Source organism: Anser brachyrhynchus, assembly GCF_964034855.1.
Source record: "Anser brachyrhynchus genome assembly, chromosome: 10".
NCBI lineage: Eukaryota > Metazoa > Chordata > Aves > Anseriformes > Anatidae > Anser > Anser brachyrhynchus.
Window position 1 is genome coordinate 12,663,397 of NC_137705.1, and position 20,921 is coordinate 12,684,317.

The 20,921-nt window shown below is 52.0% G+C and overlaps 1 protein-coding gene across 5 annotated transcripts in view; it reads right to left on the reverse strand.

The window, feature by feature from the left end:
* The window catches only part of FLNB (filamin B), an 87,862-nt gene that overhangs the window by 58,136 nt on the left and 8,805 nt on the right, over positions 1-20,921 (reverse strand). For all 5 annotated transcript variants that reach the window (XM_080606151.1, XM_080606150.1, XM_080606148.1 and 2 more), the window contains exons 3-4: positions 15,360-15,457; positions 13,626-14,016 (exon numbers count right to left, since the gene is read on the reverse strand). In XM_080606151.1, the coding sequence (XP_080462277.1) occupies positions 13,626-13,974 (349 nt within the window). In that variant the 5' untranslated portion in view covers positions 13,975-14,016; positions 15,360-15,457. The remainder of the gene's footprint in view (positions 1-13,625; positions 14,017-15,359; positions 15,458-20,921) is intronic.

Here is a 20,921-nt window from a genome sequence, read left to right on the forward strand (position 1 = left end):
CTCTGCCACCTGCGGGAGCCAACAACCCCGAGCCCCTAGCTCTATTCACACGTGGGGGATTCGTTCCAGGGTTTGAGGGTAGTTGTCGGGTTTTGTTTTGTTTTTCAAGTACGCTGCACAGCTGTATTGCTTTTCCATGACCGCTGCGAAAATGTCTTTGTGCTTTTGCATCCAGCTAGATGTTAGCTCCTCACTACCTTTCATAAACAGGTACCTGCGCTCCCCTCCACTGGAAACCGTGCCCATCCCATCTTTGGCAGCAATTCCGCACACCTGTACAGCCCAGCAGCACACACACTTCCACCTACATGGAGCACCAAGCACAAGGCTTGCCCCTGCACGGTCAGGATTTAAGACCTGCGTGCTGAACATCCTGCGCAGGACAGCACTGGGTTTACACAGCTTCAGCCAGAAGCTGCCAACACCAGAACAGCCGCCTGGCTCCAGGCCCGGGGAATTCACCCGTCGGTGGCAGCCACGATCAGACAGACCCCTCAGATGCAGGAGAGCGGTGGCAGATCCACGGAGAGGCACTGTCGCATGGGTGGTCTCCGAGCACCTTAAGAAGGACCGTATGGGATTAATGGCACAGCCTCAGCAGACATCAGCCACAGCTGCACCACACGCGCCTGTGCAGAGCGCATACCCACGCCTCCCGCCCCAGCACCCTGTCCCTGCCTGGTGCTCGCTGCACGGCAAAGCTCTAAGACGACTGCTTCGGACGCTCTCCAGCTCCGTGCACGGGCTCCCACCGCCTGCAGGCCCGCTGCTAACCAGCAGCAGCTCTGCCCATCTGACGCAGCCAGCCTAGCCCAACTTTGTCGGGAGCTGCTCACGCGTAACAGGCTCTGGCCGCTAACAGCGTTTCCGAGCCAGGCAGCGCCCAGAGGGACACCTCCTTTCCTCTCCGGAGGCTGGACCTGAAGCCTTCCAGCCGGGCGCTCCGTACAACCCCTCCCAAGCATTGCAAGCTCCCAGCCGTCTGCACAGCCTCCAGGGACAGCACTCTGCCACACACGAGCTGACTGCGCAGGGTGCAGCCAATTACCCAAATACTCACCAGCTGCAGGACCTAGCCGTTCACCTGCAGTCTCACATTGTCTGCATTTGCAAGCCAATTGTATTTTGCATTCCTAACATAACACAAAAATAAAGGACTGGCTTTAGGGGCAATTTTGCTAGAACCAGAACAGCTGCTCTGCCTGGTTGCCCTCTGTGCCACCTCCTGACTTCGCACCCATCAGTAGCACTGAAGACAAGCTCAACTAGCAATAAGCCTTATGCCCCGAGACAGTCAAAACTCACATCCCACAGCAAGGAGCAGCACCTCAGAGTTTACGTATCATTACCATTTCTGCACGTGCACGCCGCAGGCCTGCTATTTAAGCCACAGTCGGTTCCCAGGGATGAAGCCATGCCGTCCCAGCACAGATAACTGCACACAGATCCAGGCAGGCAAGTCCACTCTAGCCTGCACGAGACCCGTCTTTGCTTCTGGGACTCACACATTGGCACCTGTGACCATACCCCTCACAGTTACCCAGCAGACTATCAGGTATTTACACCTTGTTTGTTACCAAATCCTCAGTTTCACCATGAAAAGTGTTTAGTAGCATGCCTCACTGCTACCCCATCCAGAGGTATTTGCCCTGTTCCCATAAGGGACTGGCGTGCTCCTTGTTGTTTCAGTGCTCAGCCTGAATCCATTTGCTTGCCCAGGCACCACATCAGGAGCCTCAGCTCTTTTTCTCACAGGTAGGGTATGAAATATTCTACAGCTAGTTAAAGCCTATGTTTAAGTAATAAAGTTGGTTAATTAAAATATTTAAGTTTCCTCTGCCTTAGGCAGTATTTTCAACCAATAGGTGCAGCAGCTAGCGTTAGGCAGTTTATTTTTCTCCTTGCAATTAAAAATCTGTTAGGTGTTATGTAGCTTCAGTTATTTATCTCTATCAGAAGAGGCATTTCTTTAGTTTTAAGCACTGAGCTCACAGCTATGCTGCAGTACCGCAGCGAAACGTGAAGTACATTTACAGAAGTAGGTTTCTGTGCCACTGACTCCAGGGAAATTCCCTGGCTGAGTCAGGGGCGCCGGGCAGAGCTTTACTCAGCAAACCCCGCACACCTCAGCTGTTCCCAGGGACCGAGCCGGCAACATCTTACTCATGGCTGCCGCTCCTGGCATTGCAGCATCGCCTGCCAAATTGGCGTTTTACCTGTTCGACAGCACCAAAGCATACAGCAGGCCCCAGTGCCGCTGCTGATCACAGCTTTCCGTGAGCGCCTTGCAGAAAAGCTCCGTCCTGCAGGAGCTCACCAGGTCAGGCACTTCTGCCGACTCAGCAACCAGGAGCTCAAGAGCAGCCCAGAGGCAGCACGCAGCAGGCGCAGCTCGGCCTTCAGGACAGCCTCAGGGTGACCCAAGACCCAAGCTCGGGGCTCTGGTGTGCAGGCTGAGCCTGCTTCCACAGCAGAGCGAGACACCCCCAGGACCCTCGCGGGGTAGCTCCAAACCTCCACCTTTCAAAAAGCTCTTCCTAGGCAAAATCCTGACTTTTGGAGGCCTATTATTTTTAAGTTCCTATCACCCCCACAGTGCAGTGACAGATCTGGAAGCCCCCAGCTGGTGGTAAGGCACGCCATGCCCCAGCTGTCCCCAGGGGGTGCTCAGCCAGGAGCCAACCACCCTTTGCCCAGGCTGGCAAATGTGACCCTAAGAGAGGACAGCACAACCGTCTTGCCTCATGGCATTATAGATACCACACATATATAGGTGGGAGCAGAGGGAGAAGTATTCTATTAAGTGTAAGTGCCACACGTTTTGGGAGCATGCCATACTTTATGCCATGTGTCGGGAAGAGTCTAGGAATATGCCCAATAACCTTTGTGATATGCTCCTCCTGTGCTGAGGTTCACAGCAAATGAAGATGCCGGTGGCCACAGGGTTAATTCTTAGGGACAAGGTCTCTGCAATATCCTTGCTCAGGAGTCCCATATGCTGCTGTCTCTATAACTGCAGATGTCTGCAAGTCGTTAGCTTGTTCACTAATGCTCACTGAGCAGCCACTAATCATCCGGCTGTGACAGCACCAAGGTCAGGGCTGTGCCGTCCAGCCTTTAAAGTGGCCGTGTGCTGAATGAAAAGCTTAAATTGGTGCTTTTTCACCTCCTATGCACGAGGGGAGAATCTGAACCACTAGAAGACAATCTCAGAATTTTCCAGCTTTTTTTGTGTATGAAAATAGAAACTTTAACTGGCTAGCTGAGAGCTGTACCTGCTTCTGCACAGCTCCATGGGGCACTACGGCACATGGCAGCGCATGACCACAGCAATCCTCAACAACCTGATGCTGTAGTTCCTCAAGCAGACATCACCTTCTGCTTTTGGCAGCTGGGCTGAGCTGGCAATCCTTGCTCTTCCTCACTCCTAGGTTAGGTCAGGGAAATACAATCAGTACAGAAGTTGCTTTACCAGCACACTCTGCCAGCTGGGGTCTTCTGTGGTAGGGCTTCCTTGACCACTCTCATTTGTTGCAGCCATTCAGTTGTCTACTATGCACACCACATCCTCAGCTAAGAGGATCTAGTTCAGTTCAAACAGCACTAGACACCACAGGGATACATAGTTACCACAAAGCTCACATTCACACAAACTGCTGGGAGTTTCCACACCCAGCACCATGCTAGCTCTCACTGTACACATTTTTTCTCACATACAGGCTTTGTTTTCGGTCTATGAAGAAAAGAAGATACTTCATTCTTTTGGACATGTCACAGGCATGGCCTCTCAGATGTACAGTTACTCCCGAACACTCATTTTGGTTTTTTTTTTTGGGCAGCACATCACTGTGAGTGCAGCACAGACCAGCCAAAGGAGCCCGTTAGGCCTAATAAAGTTTTGGTGGACAGCAAGATGCAGTGCAGGCAATTACCATCACCTAGCCTGAGTCCCCCAAGGAGCAGAAAGACACTTCCCCACCCACCCTAGACTATGAATATTTGAGGAAGATTCACCATGACCTGTTTTGGCCATTCAGTATAGACCTCCAACCTAGCCCAGGCAGTTCGAGCTACTTCTGCACAGGGGGATCCCCACAAGGCAGTTTGTAAGAGGTCCTCACATGGTCAAAGTCAACAGGTCTATGGCTGGTAAGCTCTGTATGGTTATGGTAGCAGTCTGCACATCCACACTGGAAAGGGGAACCATTCATGGGTTGGGAGCATTATGATTTCATGGCTAGAGAAGATCCTACGGTGCCAGTCTAAAAGCTTCCACGCCTTTGTCCTCACATCCAACAGCTGCAGCATCGGGCACCCCCAAGGTTGGGCTGTGGCACTGAAGTTACATTTTTTTCCCCAGCAGTCACCAGCTTGTTTTTTTCTTTATAGCTGTATTTTCACCCCAAGCCTAAAAGAATTACTGAAAGAAATAATCCTCAGAGACAACCAAAGCTGTTTCCATTTGACTTTTAATTAGACCATTGATTTTGTTCAAGCAGTTACATAAGCTATCAGACATTTGCATGCAGCCACACTGTTAATCAACAGCCAGAACAGAGCTGAAACAATGTGATTAGCATCCCAGCCTTCCCACAGTCAGTAAGTTAGGTCTGCTCAGAAACCAACACTTCCCCCACAGAGGAATTTGATAACAAATTATGTCTGCGCAAGTGACAACCACTCACAGAGAACCACTGCAACTAATAGCTGCTGCAGCAAACAGCAGCTCTGCAAAAGCAGCCAGGTGTTGGAGCAGGCTCATCCAAGTCCACTCACAAATTAGTGGACTTAGTCCACTAATTAGTCCACTCACAAATGTTTAGCATTCAACAGCATTCCTGTTCTAGTCCGTGCATCAAAACTTGCTTTCCCGTGTTTGTGGAGCAACTCAGATTGATGCAAAGATCACTCAATTTGGTGTTTTAGAGCAGGCTCAGGGATGCCAGGGCTACAGATTATTTGTGAGAGCAATGAGAAGAGTTACAGGGTCTTGCAAAGAAGGAAACCCCACGGAAATCCACTGTCTAGCTATGAAGTGAGGTAACACTTGGTATCTTGCACAGTCAAGATGACAGTTTGACACCAACATTGTTTAGTAAGCTGCTGTTCCCCATTCTACGGCAGGGATCCGAAGTCAGATTAACCCAAGTTTTGGGTCTCACACCACAGCGGACAAGGTATGTTTGTCACACTGCCCCTTACCAGGCAGGGAGATGCCCTCGGGCAGATGCAGGCCCAAGGCAGCACCACCATCTCGGGCACTTCTCTCCCACAGCCTGAACCCAGGGACCTCCTTCATGCAGCAGGAGCGAGCGCACGTGCCTTGCAATAAAAGGATGATTGCACAGAGGTGAAGGTCCGCTCCAAGATGTATATGTCAGGGTTTTAGCCTTGAGACCTACACCAGCTCTGAGAACTGGTTTGCCAGTGGTTGGAAGTCCACCAAAACCGTGCTGCATCTACTTACCACTGCAGGATTGTTGTGAGAAAAGGGCATGTAAAACAGTTAATTACACCAATTAAAGGAAGGATAGCTAGCACATGTTAGTATCTAGCCAAAAGAGAGCACTATTTCCTCTTCTGTGTTTGAATAACCTTCAGATTCGCATATCATGGATGTTTGCTCAGAGCGCAGGTCTGCTCCCCCAGCTCTGTGCATTGTGCCCAGGAGGAGACATTTCAAAGCTTGTTTACATGACAGAGTTCACGAGCTGCCACCTACAGCTCATTTCAGCCCACCAACCACGCCAGTGCCCTTTAATACAGTCTCAGAAACGCATACACATGGGTTTTGTCTCCTCACAAGGGTGGCCGTAGACTAATCAAGACCAGCAGGCAGCCACGAGCGGCCCGGTCGGCCTGACATGGCCGCAGGCGAGGCCACAGCCACCCGGTGCACAGGCCGGCAGCAGCTGCCCTCCAGACCTCAGCACAGAAGGCCGGTGGGAACGGCGCAGCCAGGAGGCAGCAGGAAGGGTGGGCTCACAGCTTTCGGGTACTGCCCCGCAGCGGCACAAGCGCTGCCACCACACCCATGCTCACAGAAGACGGCCTCACGGATCCCACAGCCAGAGCTGGGAGCTGCTCGCGTGCACCTCAGCAGCGCCAGGACCGCATCTGAGGGCAGGCCTCACCCAGCTCAGCCCTGACGGTCACAGGGACACATTGTGCAGGGCACCTTCAGCGTATTCCTGCACTGACTTCAGCTTGAGGGGCCACAAGCAGAGGCAGAGACAGCAGGCCACCACCCCTTCTCGCTTCCTCAGGGGCACTGAGGGCTAGGGCTGCTGTTCCGCTCTCATAACCGCTGTCTCCAGCGACCTGTACCACCCAGGAAGGGTTCTGGTTACAGAAGCTCTCAGTAAAAACAGCACTAAGTGTCGCAGCCGCCTCAAGGCTCCCACCACCCAGCATCAGCCGCTCTGGGGCTGCTCTCCTCCTCCCCACCGAGCAGAGGCCCCTCGCAGCAGGCGGGCTGGGTTCCAGCACAGAAGTCTGTCTGTCCATCCGTGCCCACCTGGCCCTCAGAGGCACCACCTCCTGGGAGATGTGCTGTTGCTGCCACGGAGCCCGGCACAGCTCATGCTGGAGTAATTCAGTGCTCTGACAAAGAAATGCGTCATGCTTTGCTGAGTGCCCCGGAGCACGGCAGAAGGAGCGGCAGCCCATGATGTCACCGCAGCCCGCGGCCATTTTTATGCTATTGCTGGGTAACCCTGGCAGGGGAGCTCATGCAACCTGCTGTTGCTGTTAGGAACAGCTCATCCCTCCGCAAGAACAATCCCAGCCTGGATGTTCAAAGCTGCGCCAACAACCTGCAGGCTGATCACCACAGCTTGCTGTATTTCAGAGCTCTTTTCTGTAGGTCAGTGAAATATCAGCCGAATTTACGCTTTAAAGTTAGAGCTCGCCTTCAGCATTGATTAGTTCCTCCCCATTAGACGAGCTGTCTGCTTCTGTAAGCTGCAGGGAACAGAAGAGGACCATCACCCAACAGACTCAGAGGAAACACCCCATTAACGATGAGGCTGCGCAGCTATGAATGATCGTTCTCCTCAAAGGGTTTGTTAGAGAACCGTGGCTGCTTTGTTCAAGGGCAGTACCAGCAGGAGGCCCAAACCACCCCAATCCATCACAGCCGCAGAGACCAGATTGTGCTGCTCCAGCCTCTGCCCACCCCCGGGCAGGAGAGTGTCTGGTGTTACTCACCACAAGGCAGCCCACGCTTCCCAGGAACTTGGGCAAGGCTGCAGATGGCTGTTTGAAGTGGCCTAGCTTGTTTTCCCTAACAAAAAAAAAACTCCAATTCTATTCCTGCAAGGGTCTTGAGTATTACAGATGGAACATGCTAGCAAAGTAGAAGGCATTGCATACATCTTACTACAGATGTTAAGCTTCCAACTGCTTACAGCAGAACAGCGCCTGCACCAGGAATTGCAATCCATTGAGCCCACTGCAGCAGATCCACTCCTTACTATGATGCACCAGATGCTACGCAGACACCCCCAAAAACTCAAGGTTAGTTGTAGAAGGGGACGGTAGGCTGAAGGAAGCTCACATAGGCATCATTAGAGTCCAGAGAAACATCTGGTTATGATGCAACAAACTCACTGCAAGGCTTTCAACTACAAGATCCTAGATTTACCTCTGACCTGTGATGTGGAAGAAAGTGTCCTTCCTATTAGATTACAGAGTACTGGCCTTTATTCAGGAGGAAGGTTAAGGGATAGGATTTTTTTTTTTTTTTTTGCCTGGTGGGGGATAAAAATCTGTACCAAGCAAAAGCAAGGCTCGGGGAACAAACCTCTCTCAAACTTCACTAAATTAGTCCAAACCAACAGGCAGAGCTTGCTCAGCCCATTCAGAAGATAACCTCAGACATCGGTTGACTCAACTTGAACCCAAGATTAAGTTCTTCAGAGGAACCAGTGCAGCTCACCCCACCCCACCCCACCCAGGCACCCGTTACAGGAAGGGCGGGTGAGCACCCACCACTACCGCACTGACTGTGGCAATCGAGAAAAATATAACAGCGGCTAACGCAGACTTCAAATCCTCAATACTTTCATAGCAACTGCTACTCATTTCCCCAAACATAAGATAAAAGGGCATGTATCTGTTCCCTGCTGTTAGCAGTTCAGCCTGCAACAAACCAAGCCTTGTGAGTAGTGCCACACTCACACAGTGAAAGCTGTAGGAAAGTTCTCAGATTTCCTTTTCGGGATGGGCAGTGCCTTTCCTTAGCCTTTTTTACATGGGTTTTGTTTTACATTCTTCCCCCGACAGTTAACACTCAGCTACACAGCATTTCCTTCCTCCAGCACAGACATGCTTGGAACGTCTTTTTCTGTTTTGTTGCCAAGTCCAGGCGGATTGCAGCAACACATCCTCACCTACTTCTACCTGACATGCATCTCCATCACTACCTTGGTGCACCTTGCCCAGAGGTGAGAATCCCTCTTCAGGGAGAGCTGCTCTGGAACAGGGACCACAGCGCTATCATGGTGTGCACACACCAGAAAGAAGGAAGAAAACCTCACAGCAGCCTAGAGGTTTCTCTACAGAAAGCCTGGCTACTTCATCCAGAGCCCAAGTCAGATGTGATGCTTTGCAAATGATAACTGCTGGGACAGGCTCTTCATGCACATTGGTACCAAGCTGTAACAGAGCCAAACCCTGCATCTCAGAGCTTTGAATCCCCCTTTCATTACTGCAGCAGTTACAGGCCAGGTGCCCTGCCTGTGACCTGTGTACCGCTTCGGGCAGTGCAGGATGACACGTCCACGCGCAGGTACACCCGATGTTGGTGGCAGAGAACTGGGCAAGCGCTGCAGCACAGCACAAGTCTGTTCACACCAGCGTCACCTGCAACAACCATTTTGCTCTGGTGCGCTTGCTTCGCATCTATTATTGGTCTGAACTTGGCACGCCCTTGTTCAGGTCCCACGCAGGCTGCACAAAGCCTTTTCCTGATGGGCAGAGAGAAAACAGAATTCCTCTAAAGCTTGAGGGAGTCAGAGATCATTGTTTTACTTCCCATTGCTTGCAGCAGACACCAAACAATACTGGGAATGCAAAAACCCGGCCACACACGAGGCTAACCACATTCTTAGATTACAGTTGTAGGCTAGGAAAATAGTTATCCTGCCCACTTTAGGTTTAAACATCCCCACGTAAGTCAAACAGGACACAGCATTACAATATGGAACAGTCAAGACTTCAGTCCTTCTTGAATGGCTTGTATAGTTTTCAGTGCCTTAAACAAAAAAGCTGTTTAGCACATTAGCCTAACTGGTCCCAAGTAATTTTACGAAAGAATTTGATCACTTTACAAGTTTCCTCTCAGATGTAAAAGAATGCAAGAACAGCCTACCTAAGCTACTTTAAACTGTAACTTGGAGCAAATGGCTCAGGCAAAACCACTTACTCTTTAGTCCAACAGTCAGATTATTGAAATGCCAGGTCCTGAGGAGACCCAACCACCCCTTAAAACACAAAGCACCTCCAGTCTCCAGTAGTGAGGCCCATTGTCAGTCTATCAAAAATAATTTTAGAGGGGAAGGATTAAGTGTCATGTTTCCAAGAAGCAGAAAGCTGCTTCCAAGAAACACTGGATATTTTCCAGAAAACAGCCTCCAGGGCAGTCACAGGTAAGTGGCAGACAAAATGCAAGTGTGTTTTGACTACCTCCTTATGATGTGTTAATAGCACCTGGAGTGAGACAGAGAGAGACCCTAAGTGTATACAGGCTGAAAATACATTTGCCTTCTTTGAGGTTTCAAGCACCTAGCTCTAGGCATTAGACGATAATACATTTATCTAGTTTAAGAAATCTAAGACTCACTCTGTCACCCCATAGTGCATCAACAGCCTAGGGATAAAAAAAGAGCTGTCCCCCAACCATTTTCCTGGAATGACATTTCAAATGGGTACTCAAAGGACCCACAGGTTGAGACAACTCATCTTTACAGCATGCTGGAGGTCTGCACTACAGGGCACAGTGCACATCAAGTACTCAGCCCTTAGCCAAAAACCCACCTGAGACACAGGTTAGGATGGTCAGGCTGGGCCAGCAGATGTCCTTTCCAGAAGTTCTCCTGCAGCTGGGACATCAAGGCCACCAAGGTCCCCAGGAAGCAAGTACCAGCAGACCGTGATTACAACCCCATTCCCTCCTGGCATGGTTCAGCTCCCTCTAGGCACTGCAGTGGTGCTCAGGACAACCACAAAGACAAACCTTAAAAACCAACGCAAACTGCAGCTGATGCCAGATCCCAGGGACACAGGAGCAGGCGGCAGCACTGCCACGCAGCCCCCGCTGCCTCTCCCCACCTTTTTACTCATGTTACTGCTCAGCATCCTGCAGCTGGGAGGCAAGTCAGATCAGCTCACTTATCTGATGAAAGTGCAACCCAGCGAAGATAAACCACACGTTTTTCAGTTTGATCAATCTGAGTGCTGCACTCTAAGATTACCGTTTCACCAAACAAACAAGCCAGCTGCTCAGCACCCCTCTTGCTGCTGCCCGTGACACAGCACTGCAGGGCAAGCATTGGGTGCAAGCTACAGTACAGGCTTCAATCCATGGCCACAAACTGCCCGCCAGGCTTCAGACCATGAAGTCCTGATTCTAAGCTAAATCAGAGGACTCACTGCCTGATACCTGGTTTCTGGAGACAAGCTCAGTGCCAAACATAACCTCAACCCCCTCCCTGCAGTTTGCTGTGGCTTTTACCAAGGCACAATGTGGCTCCCATACAAAGTAATCTCTGGAGCCGATCAACTCCTTAGGCCCTTGTGCTCTGCATTCCTGGCGTCCTACTCTGCCTGTCACGCCGCACGCCACTCAGCACCCAGGAATCCGCAATTATCCTCAGTCTAGCAGGCAAAAAGAGCTAGACTTAACACTTGTTAACACTTCAGTAGCACAGCAGCCACCTCGCACTGAACAGAAGACTCCTTCCTGCCCAAGTCCCCTGCCCTAACTGCTTTTTCAGAGCTTTCAGTCCCACCTTTGCTGGCTGGCCCACAGCATGGACATGCTTTACATTTGTTCTTACAGTAGATCACACGGTCACAAACTTACTTGCACTGAAGTGAAGGAACCTCACACCTTGAGGAAAAGGCAGCTTGGAACTGCCCATGGACTCGGACCAATGGCTAGATAAGGCATAACAGCAGGAGAGGCTAACTCCTTCTCCCAGCTGGTACAAAAAAGGTTGTGGTCAAATATTACAGATTTGATTGATTTGATTTTTTGCATGTGGCTTTTTTTTTTTGGACAACATCTGAATGCCAAAATCCTTCAGTACCAGGCTTCTAGAAGCATGGGCTGTAGGACAGCAGCAGTAGCTAAGCCTTCGTGCATAGCTTCTAAAGCATTCCTGGAAGTTAAATAATAACTGGAACAGGCACTGCATCCATTTAGCAGAGGTTTGATGGCATTATTAATGCTAGAAATCCAGCAGCCACAGCTGTCTGTTTTCCCAACCGATTTGGCTCAGAGCTGGCCCCAGGTCCCAAAGGCCAACCTAGCCCTCGTAGTTCTCTACCTAAGAGCCCTTACTCGGACATAGCTCTAGGCCTCCAAATGACCTCATGTTTGTTCAGCAGCACAAAAGAGACAAAGTCCTAAATTCTCCAGAACCTAAAGCCAAAGGGAGAAAAGCACTAAGGGCAGGCAGTGTTTTACAGCCTTGGCTGTGCCTGCAGAAGGAGCAGTGTGGGCTTCAACCCATTTTGCTGAGCAGAATGCCACAAGGTTTATTTTGAATGTCTTTTTTGGAAGGCAAGTTCAGGATGTTTTTTCAGGAGTGGTTCAGTTTATCCAGGGCTGTACGTATAGTAGGACGCCTGTGCTACTGCTTGGCTTCTGCTCCAGTTGCACAGCACGAATGGGGCTGTAAACCCCTCCACGGAGAGGCACTAGCAGCCACAGACACCTCATTCTCCAAAACTTCAACAAGCTGTTACTGTAAGAGGCAATACAACACAAGTAATCTCCAGAACAGTTAAACATGTCTTCAGTAGCTATAGCCACTCCGCAGCTAAATCTTATCTTGTAAGAGCGCTGTGCTGCTGCAGCAGTGTTTCTAGAAAGGAAATCGCTCAAAGCCAGGCCTGACCAGACTAACCTTGATCTCCCAAACCCGTATCCGTCGGGAAGCCTCACAGCACAATAGGAAGGCAGCTGGAGCAGCTAAGTTTTCCTAGGTCAAACAATACAATAAGAGGGAAGCGCTCGCCTGGCCGTTAACGAGCTACTCCAGTGGCTGAGCAGAAAGGTGAGTTCAACCATCAGCAGCATTGAGAGCTGGCAAGAGAAAGCTCAGCAGAGAAGCCAGGCAGCTGCAAGTCAAACCCTGCTGTGTGAAGGGAATGCAGCTCTAAGTAAATAATTAGCACCAGCTCTGCTCCCAGCTGCGAGCACATTAGCTGTTCTCCCCTCCAAGGGGAGCCAGACATTCGGGACCCAAGAATCCTCATTTTGTCCACGTTAGCAATGAGAAACCACAGGGCACCCACCCACTCCACCGAGCACGTTTCTAGGGAGGGCTTCTGCAGCAACTCTTACCAAGTCTCTCCCACACCAGGAAAGTTCTTATTTTATTGCTGTTGTAGCTAATGCCTCTGAAGGGAAACAGCTTTCACCTTGGCGGAGAGTTTTAGACAGCCGAGCAGAGCTGAACTCACCCAAATTCAGCTGTGTAATTCATTGAGGCCAGAGTCATCAGGAGACAGTAATTAGAGTTATCTGGCAAAGAGCTAGAAGAAGCATTCACATTCTTTCCCAGAGATCTCTCAGGCATTCAAATTACGGCTTTACAGATTGTGCTGCGGCCACACCTGAGCAATCCCCAAAACGGTCACCACAGGCATTCCTGAGGGATCAGCTGCCATTTGCCCTGCATACCAGCCGCTGCAGCTTCCCGAGCGGGCTGCCAGCTACCCAGCAGTCGCACCCTCTGCTGCGGGACGGACAGCGAAGCCTAGCGCCAGCCAGGGCGAGCATCAGCTCCAACCCCGATCTCCAGGCGTTAGCAGAGCTCCTTGGGCATTTTCCACCGTGAGCTACCGCAGCACGAGGATTAAGGAGAAAGTGCAGCCCTGCTCAAAAGCAGGATGTAAGCTGCAATTGCACTCTGATAAGCATGCACGCTAGCCTGAGCACTGGCATCATCTACTGGGCTCTAGCATGTAAGAAGAGTCCTCTTACGCTCCTCTATCACCTATGGTAGTGCCTTTGGGGGATGCAGGCTGGGGCCAGCAGCATCCCAGCTGGATCTGCTGCCTGGGCTGACGAGGGACATCTGGGGAAAATGCTGCACAGAGAGAGAACGTGCTGCAGCTTTCCTCGGGAAGGCAAGCTACTTGGAAGCACAGCCAATGATACAGGAGAGGCATCGGGGAGGATAACACCATAGTGCTGACAGGCAGCTGGGGGACACAGCAGTGGCACAGGACCATGCACACAGCTCAGGAGCAGCACCCCGCTCTGCCCGGCGAGGGGACCCCACGGCCACGCAGCACCCAGGGGTGGCACCCCAGCCCGGGGAGCAAAGGTTCTGCACGTTAAGCCTTAAAAAAAAAAAAACCATACAAGAAGGCGACGGGGGGGCACTCACCGATGGAGACCAGCTTGATGCTCTCCCGCTCCAGGAACTCGAGGGCGACGGAGACGTTCTCCAGCTGCATCTGGCGGAAGGTGGGCCGCTGGTGGTACTTGCGGTACATGCGCTTCTGGCTGAGCACCTCGAGCAGCGCGATGAGGCGCAGCCCATCGCTCAGGTCGTGCTGCAGGTTGCCGATGCGCTTGTTGACGCAGCGCAGGTGCTCGTTGCACCAGCGGGTGAAGGTGTTCTGCTGGATCCGCTTCCAGGGCGCGTCCTCCGCCAGGTCCTTCTCGGTGGCCGGCATCTCGCCGTCGGGCTCGGCCGCTCTGCGCCCGCCCTGGCCCCGCGCCTGCGTGCTCATGGCGGGCCCCGCTCCGCCTCCGCCCCGCCCGGCCGCGCCCGCCTGAGGGGAGGGGAGGGAAAGCGGTGGAGGAGGGAGGGAGGGAAGGAGCGCGGCCTCGCGGTTGTCCCGCTCCTCCTGCAGCCGCCTCAGCCCGGCTCTGCCCGGGCCCCCGCGCCGCCGCCCGGCCTTTATCCGCGGCAGCGGGGCCCGCCCTCGGCCGCATCAGCCGCCCGCGCCCCGCCGGGCTCGGCCGGGCCGGCCCCCGGGCCGTGTGGGGCCGCTGCGGGGCCCGGGGCCGGTGTGGGGCCGGGGGCGGCCCCCGGGGCACCGGTGTGGGGTCGGGGGTTACAGGCCCCCTAGCGCTAACGTGTGGGCGGGGGGCTGCCCCCACGGCACCCACACAGAGCCAGGGGTGCGGCCCCTATAGCACTGCTGCGTGCCCGGGGTGCAGCCCCCTGGCACTAATACACATATTTGGGGTGCAGCCCCCCTGGCGCTAATGAACGTATCCGGGAGTACAGCCCTCCTGGCGCTAATACACATACCTGGGGATACAGCCCCCCTGGCAGTAATACATATATCTGGGGGTGCAGCCCCTATAGTACTAATGAACATATCTGTGGGTACAGCCCCTATAGCACTAATACACGTTATCTGGAGGTGCAGCCCCTATAGCACTAATGTGTATCCCCCCTGGCACAGGTGCACAGCCCCCGTGGCACCCGGGCACGAACAGAGCTGAGGCCAGCAGTGCAGCCACCAGTGCAGCCCCTGTATGCGCACAGCCGCAGCAGCGCGGCACCCCAAAGATAGCACGGCCGGCTGGGGGTACAGGCAGCCGTGGGTGGGTGAGCCCAGGCTGGGGCCTGCCCGGCACGGAGCTGTGCGGCAGAGGCCGGCAGAGCCTGGTCTCTTTGGGCAGGGAGGGGTTGGGTTGTCTGTAAAACGCTGCAGCCACCGGGCGCCGCCGTGCAAAGTACAGCGCGGAGCAGCGGAGGCTGTGGGCTTGCAGAAGATGCAGCACGCTGCTGGGGAATAGCACCCACCGTGCTGACAGACGCTATCTTATCAACTGCTTAAACAAAAAACAAACTTCAAAAAGCGAGCAAGTCAGGCTTGAATTCTCGGGGGTTTCTCTCTTTTTTTTTTTCACTTTTGTGACTGATTTCCTGGCGAGCCACTCCCTGCCGACATACAAGGCTGAGACTTGCCGCTGACTCATTTGATGACAGCAAAAAGTCAACAGAACTATCCCATCTGCAGTTGCTACATGCTGACTTGGTAGGGGTTGCTGAGTCTCATGACACTTAACTGGTCAACAAAAGCCGCAGGGAGGTGCCTTTGCCCGTCCCTGCCCCGAGGGACGCCTGAGCCCACCCGCGGGCCACATCCCGCGCACTTACCTATGCCCTTGGCTCTGCTCCTGGAGCTGCCCCGCTGATTCCAAGTGTCCGCGTGTGTCTATTTACACCAAGGCCGTCACACCAAAAGATGTGAGAGTCTGTCGGAGGAAGCACATCCATTAAAACACAATCAATAAAGTCTAATTTAATTAAATGACCACAGCCACTCTCCACTAAAATTAGAATACAGATGTCCAATGATTTTATCCCAGTTTTATTCTAATGCCTTTACTGAACTGGGGCACTGCAGTTTCTCTCCTGCTCCTTCCTCCAGACTCTTAAGTTTTATTTAATAAACTTGTTCACAGGAAAATAGGAAAGAAGCAAAGATGAAGGTGAGGTAAAGTGGGAGCCGTGCCCAAATTTCCGTCCCTCCCCAGCCAGCAGGCAGCATCGCCTCCTGTTTTACAGTTATCTCAGAAATCAGAGATCAGATTTAATGTACCGAAATGATGAGGTGTGTCTCACGGCACAGCAGCCATTGCCCTTTCCTCAAATTATTGACCGAGCAACAAAGAATTTGAATAAAAAACGCTTATGGAGTGTCAGGCTCCAGCTGAAGGACTTTATTTACAGAGCAGAAACAGCAGCAGGTCCCGGGGGAGACCTTGGAAGCTCCCTGCCATGGGCACAAACTGGTCCAGCCCAGGAGAAAGTTGGCTGGGAACAAGGAACTGAGCCTTTTTCCAAGGGCTCCTCTCCCATCACCCTATACTTCATCTCTTAATAGATGCTAATTGCTTATTGACTTTGGCCTGGGTTGGGGCTACTTAGCAACCATGCCACATCCGGATTAGCTGATTGCTTATAACATTTTAATTTCAGTTCCTTCCCACTCCCGCACCTAGTAATGCACACTCTTTAACAACACTTTGTGCCCAGGCACGCTGCAATTTGGAGCTTCAGCCTTTTTTTTTCCTGTAACAAAAGAAGCAAATAAAAATTAAACACGAAAAAGGTAGAAACAGTATCAGGACCTTAACTGTTAACTTAAGCTTAAAGTTTTCAGTGGAACTCGTCTTCTCCATAGAGCCATCAGAGAAAGTTCTCATCCCACAGATTATTGTGCAATGGCACACTCAGCACACACAAGGACGGCGGTTTCTCTGAGTGGTTTCGCACCGCTCCATCATCCACGCGTCCCACCAGCAGCTTCAAGGCATGCGCTCGGATGTGAAGCTGTAACCCCAGGCTCACCCCACCGGCATCGGGGAGAGGCAGAGCCCACAGCTGGGGCCAACTGTGCTGCTGCCCCCAGCCACTGACCCCAGGACCCGCAGGACAGAGCCTGTGTCCTACAGCTCGTGTGCGAACGGCTCCAGTGCTCCAGCTTTCGCACGAGCAGAAGAGAAATAAAAGCAGCCGGAAGGCAGCCCAAGAGGGAAAAACTCCCAGAGAAGTGGCCACCACTGGTGCACATCCTGTGGCCATCCAGCACCCATGGGGGAGCAGCACCAGGTCGCAGCAGCCGGCCGTGACCACCAAAGGCAGCGGCATGGTCGGGGCTGCTGCTGCTGGGGACGGCAGCGAGGCGGCGGGTGCTGGTGCTCTGGGTGCAGTATCGCACTCCAGCCCCTCTCCTCTGTGCATCGCAGGGATTTTAAACAGAATCCGGCCTTCTGCATCCCGATTGCTTTCACAATTTTGGGAACAAAGACTGCTTTATGGGAAGAGAATGAAAAGAAAGCAAAATAATTTCTGCTCTGAGGACCAGATCCTGTTTCCTTCCTTCCTTCCTTCCCGTTCACAGATGGTGCCTGAGCCGTGGTCCGAGCGAGGTTTCTGGCTGCTGGGCAGATGGGGCAGCCCACACGTGCACCCCCTCGCCTGCTCCTTTCTGATCGGGGCAGGAGGGCACCGTGTCCGGGAACTGTCCGGCCGTGGCTGTGGCCACTGCATGGTGCAGCTCCCCTGGCACCAACACCTGGTCCTCTGCAGCCCGTGCAAGAGATCCCCCGTGTGCTCCGCAGCCGGGCTGTTCTTGGGGTCACGTCTGACCTGAAAAACTGGCTTGACTTTGAAATGAAGTTGGAAGACATTTTGGAACACAAGTGAACACATTTCCTGTACTTCATTATAGATGAACTAATGTGTGCCTTGCATACCTTATACTTACAGGGATGATGTTTGTGTGGACATACGTACACATGCAGGGAGAGGGAAGGCGATTTCAACACTACACACTGTGGCAAATACTTTTTTCTTCTAATCTGTCCAGTTTGACAAGGAACTTTCCAACCCAGCTTTGCTCACTAGACACAGATATACGGAAGGAAGAATAGAGTCATTGCTTTTTCAGTTCTCTTTAAGTGGTTTCAAAAAAAAGCAGCATTGATTTTTTTCCAGTGTTTTATAAATACTCTTCCTCCCTCTTTATGATAATTTGCAAGGATGGGCTTAAAAAGACCCTGTTTATTCTGCACCAGAGGTCTTCCACTGTCCCACATTCACTGTTTTATCACGGAACTGCTCGGGATAGTTTGCATTTGAAAATGCAGTGCTGACAAATGGGATGAATTGTAACGGCATTTGGTTCCTTTACGTTTTGCAAAAAGACGCTGACGACTGTCCCAAAGGAGAATATGGCAGCAGGCTGTGCGAACCCACGAGGAATTGCTTTGTGGGCAGGAATAAAAAAAATCAGGAACATAGGTTACACCTGAGGAGTAAATAAAAGTTGGCCAGCCTTTACAAGACTGCTGCTGCTGCTGCTCCTGCTGGAATCAGGGATAATCCTTAATGGAAATTAAACCCCAGCACAGATCGGACAGGTCAGGGCCCTGGATGTGTGCTGTGTGACCCCACGGTGCACACTTGCCATTAGATTTTGGAGCATCCCAGTGGGGGGGGGACAGCAGCTCTGACTGCTGGCTGTTGCGTTCAGGAAAGGTCTGTCTAAACCTCCCTTGCAAAAGCAGAAGGGTGTGGGGAGCAGTGGCAAGGCTGGCACTGACGTCCATGGCCAGGCAGCGCATGACGGGTGACTAACGGGGTCTGAGTCTGCTCCAGAGGAGCCAAGAGCATCACGGCCCCGTGACAATGTGTTCCTGCACTCCTCTGAACCAGGGACCCCCCATTTGGGGCACTGTGCATGTCCTCTGCTTTACGCGACATTCAGCAATGGCTTGCTTTTATCACAGTGGACAAGGAGCAGAATTAACCTCAAGTGGTAATCCAGGGTTGGCACAGCTCGGTAAGAGCAGGCAGCATCGGGCTGAGCATTCAGGGCTGAGTCTTTGCAGGTGGAGGGGATTTCTCCACTGGCAGATCACATTCCTGTTAGTCCCTGTGCAAGCAGAGGCTGCATCTTGTAAAGACTTTGGTGATGCTGCTAATACACGAGGAGGGCTGACTTTTTTCCCACACTGCAACTAACCCCACACAAATGGCTTTGAAGATGCACTGCAGCCCAGCAGAAAAGTGTTGGGAAAAGCCAGCAAGATGCCTCCATCCCTTCCAAAGGCTTCTGTCAAACCCGCTGTGCTGGGAGGGTTTGTGCCCCAGGGCTGCCCAAGTTTGGGAGTTGTCAAGGCAACCGCTTGGAAAAAGAACTGGGCCATGGGCTATAGCACCCGGGTAGCTTTAGAAATTTATCAGGAGATTTTAAATATTCATAAGTTTTTGGCATGTAATGGCCTTACCCAAACACAGGACAGCATTGTGCACTGCAACAAAAGCCATGTGCAACAAATGCCGTAAAATAAACGACCACACGATCAAAACACTGCACAGATGTTAATCCTCGCAGTGCTGTGGGGAGACTCCTCCACCAACCCAGCCTTCACCCAGTAATTTCAGCAAAGCTGAGGCTCAGGGCAGCTAAAGCTTTGGCTCCTCGTGAGCGACAAACACCGTAATCCTATGGGATTTCGGTGGCAGCTGCCACTCACTAGCGTGGCCAAGTGACCGAGCACAGCATCTCCACGCAGCCAGCGGCACTCGCCCCGGCTCGGCTGTCACATCCCGGTCCCAGCCTCGCACCAAGGCTTCCCAAGCATACCACACATTTTCTTCTCCCCTTACACTATTTGCTGAGTTTTAAAAGACAATAGAAGTGTTTCTCCTCTATTGATGAAGTAGTCATTAAGCCTCTCCTTTCTCTACCAAGCGAAGCAAAACCCAGACAAGTCGGTCAAGTCAAAGCATGAATTCAATGGATTGCGTCATGGGCTGTGTTCTCATTATTCAGCAGCTATATGGAAGGCAAAGAAGTTCTGCATTATACAAATATCAGCTAGGACATCTGATACAACTTGTTCTCACTTTTTCCAGCTTCTTTTTCCTCCTCCCTTTGTTATCCAGGATTGTGAAGACAGCAATGTGAGAGCACGCAGCAGTGGTTCAATCCAAATCGGACAGAGGGACGTCTTTAGGCAGAGAGATCTCTAGAAACATACTGAAAAATATAAGACTTAGTCCTGGAATTTATATCGAAATTCATCATTTGAATGTCTACTTAGGCAACAGTTGCTTGCAGTAGCAGTTACGTCTGGGGCATTTTTTTCATCTCCCTGTGTCTGGAAGAACATGATTTTTCTTCTGTACGTAGAGGTCTCACTGCATTATGTATGTATCCAGAAGCTGGAAACGGTGCCAAAAGCAGCCATCCATCTGGCAAACACGGTGCCTTGCCAGAACTTACACTGCTGCTGCCTGCTGGATCCTGGGGAGGCTCGCAGCTGGGGTTCAAAGCTCTGCTTTTGACACAGGCTGTGAATGGCCCAAGAGCAAGCCTGCTTGTGCCTATTGCAAGCCCGTGGCAGCTGAGATCAGGGACACAACCGAACTGGGACCCATCGGGTACGTGCTGGGACAGAAAGGACAGGGGATTCCCCAGGAGCGTGTCTCATTCAGGAATTCACCTCCCTTCTTCATCTGAAACCCCCTCACTGCCTGTTCCTATGGCAATGCTGCAAAGATCATCAAACTTTCGAGGCTCTTAAGAGCAGAGGAAGGCGTGCAGGGGAACTGGCATCTGGGGAAGGATGTTTAATTTTACTTCCAACCCCTGCATATGGCTTCAAGTGAGAAGTATATGCTCTGAGCCGCAGATAGGCATCTCTGTTTGCAGAACCTCCCTAAAAGTTCTGCGGTGCCAGAGGAGGATGCCCGGCAGCACTGACATCCCCACGGCCGCCGCTCCCAGCAGAAGCCCCACCGCGCAGCGGGGCCTGAGCGAAACGCAGCTCTCCCAAATCAACGTGACTCGACATAGCAAACGCTAAGTCAAAAAACGATTTGAAATAGCAACTCATTTTTAAAATAGCTCAGGATCTGATTTCATGACCTAAGAAGTCAGATGCTGTGGCAGAAACACAATGCTCCAGTGTGCGTCTAATCGCGGCTTCCTGCCCGTATCAGATAGCTGCAGGCGCTGTGCTCGTTTGGCACTTCTTGTGGTTCCCTCCAGCTCTACCTACTGCTCGTATTTGCCTTCAGAGTGGCTGCGGCTCTCCCCCTGAGCTGGTCCACCCTTTTTTCTCAGAGTTTGAGCTCCTTTTCCTGTGCTTTTACTCCGTGAGTCAGAGTTTTCAAGAGTGACGGTGTAAAACCAGAATAAAA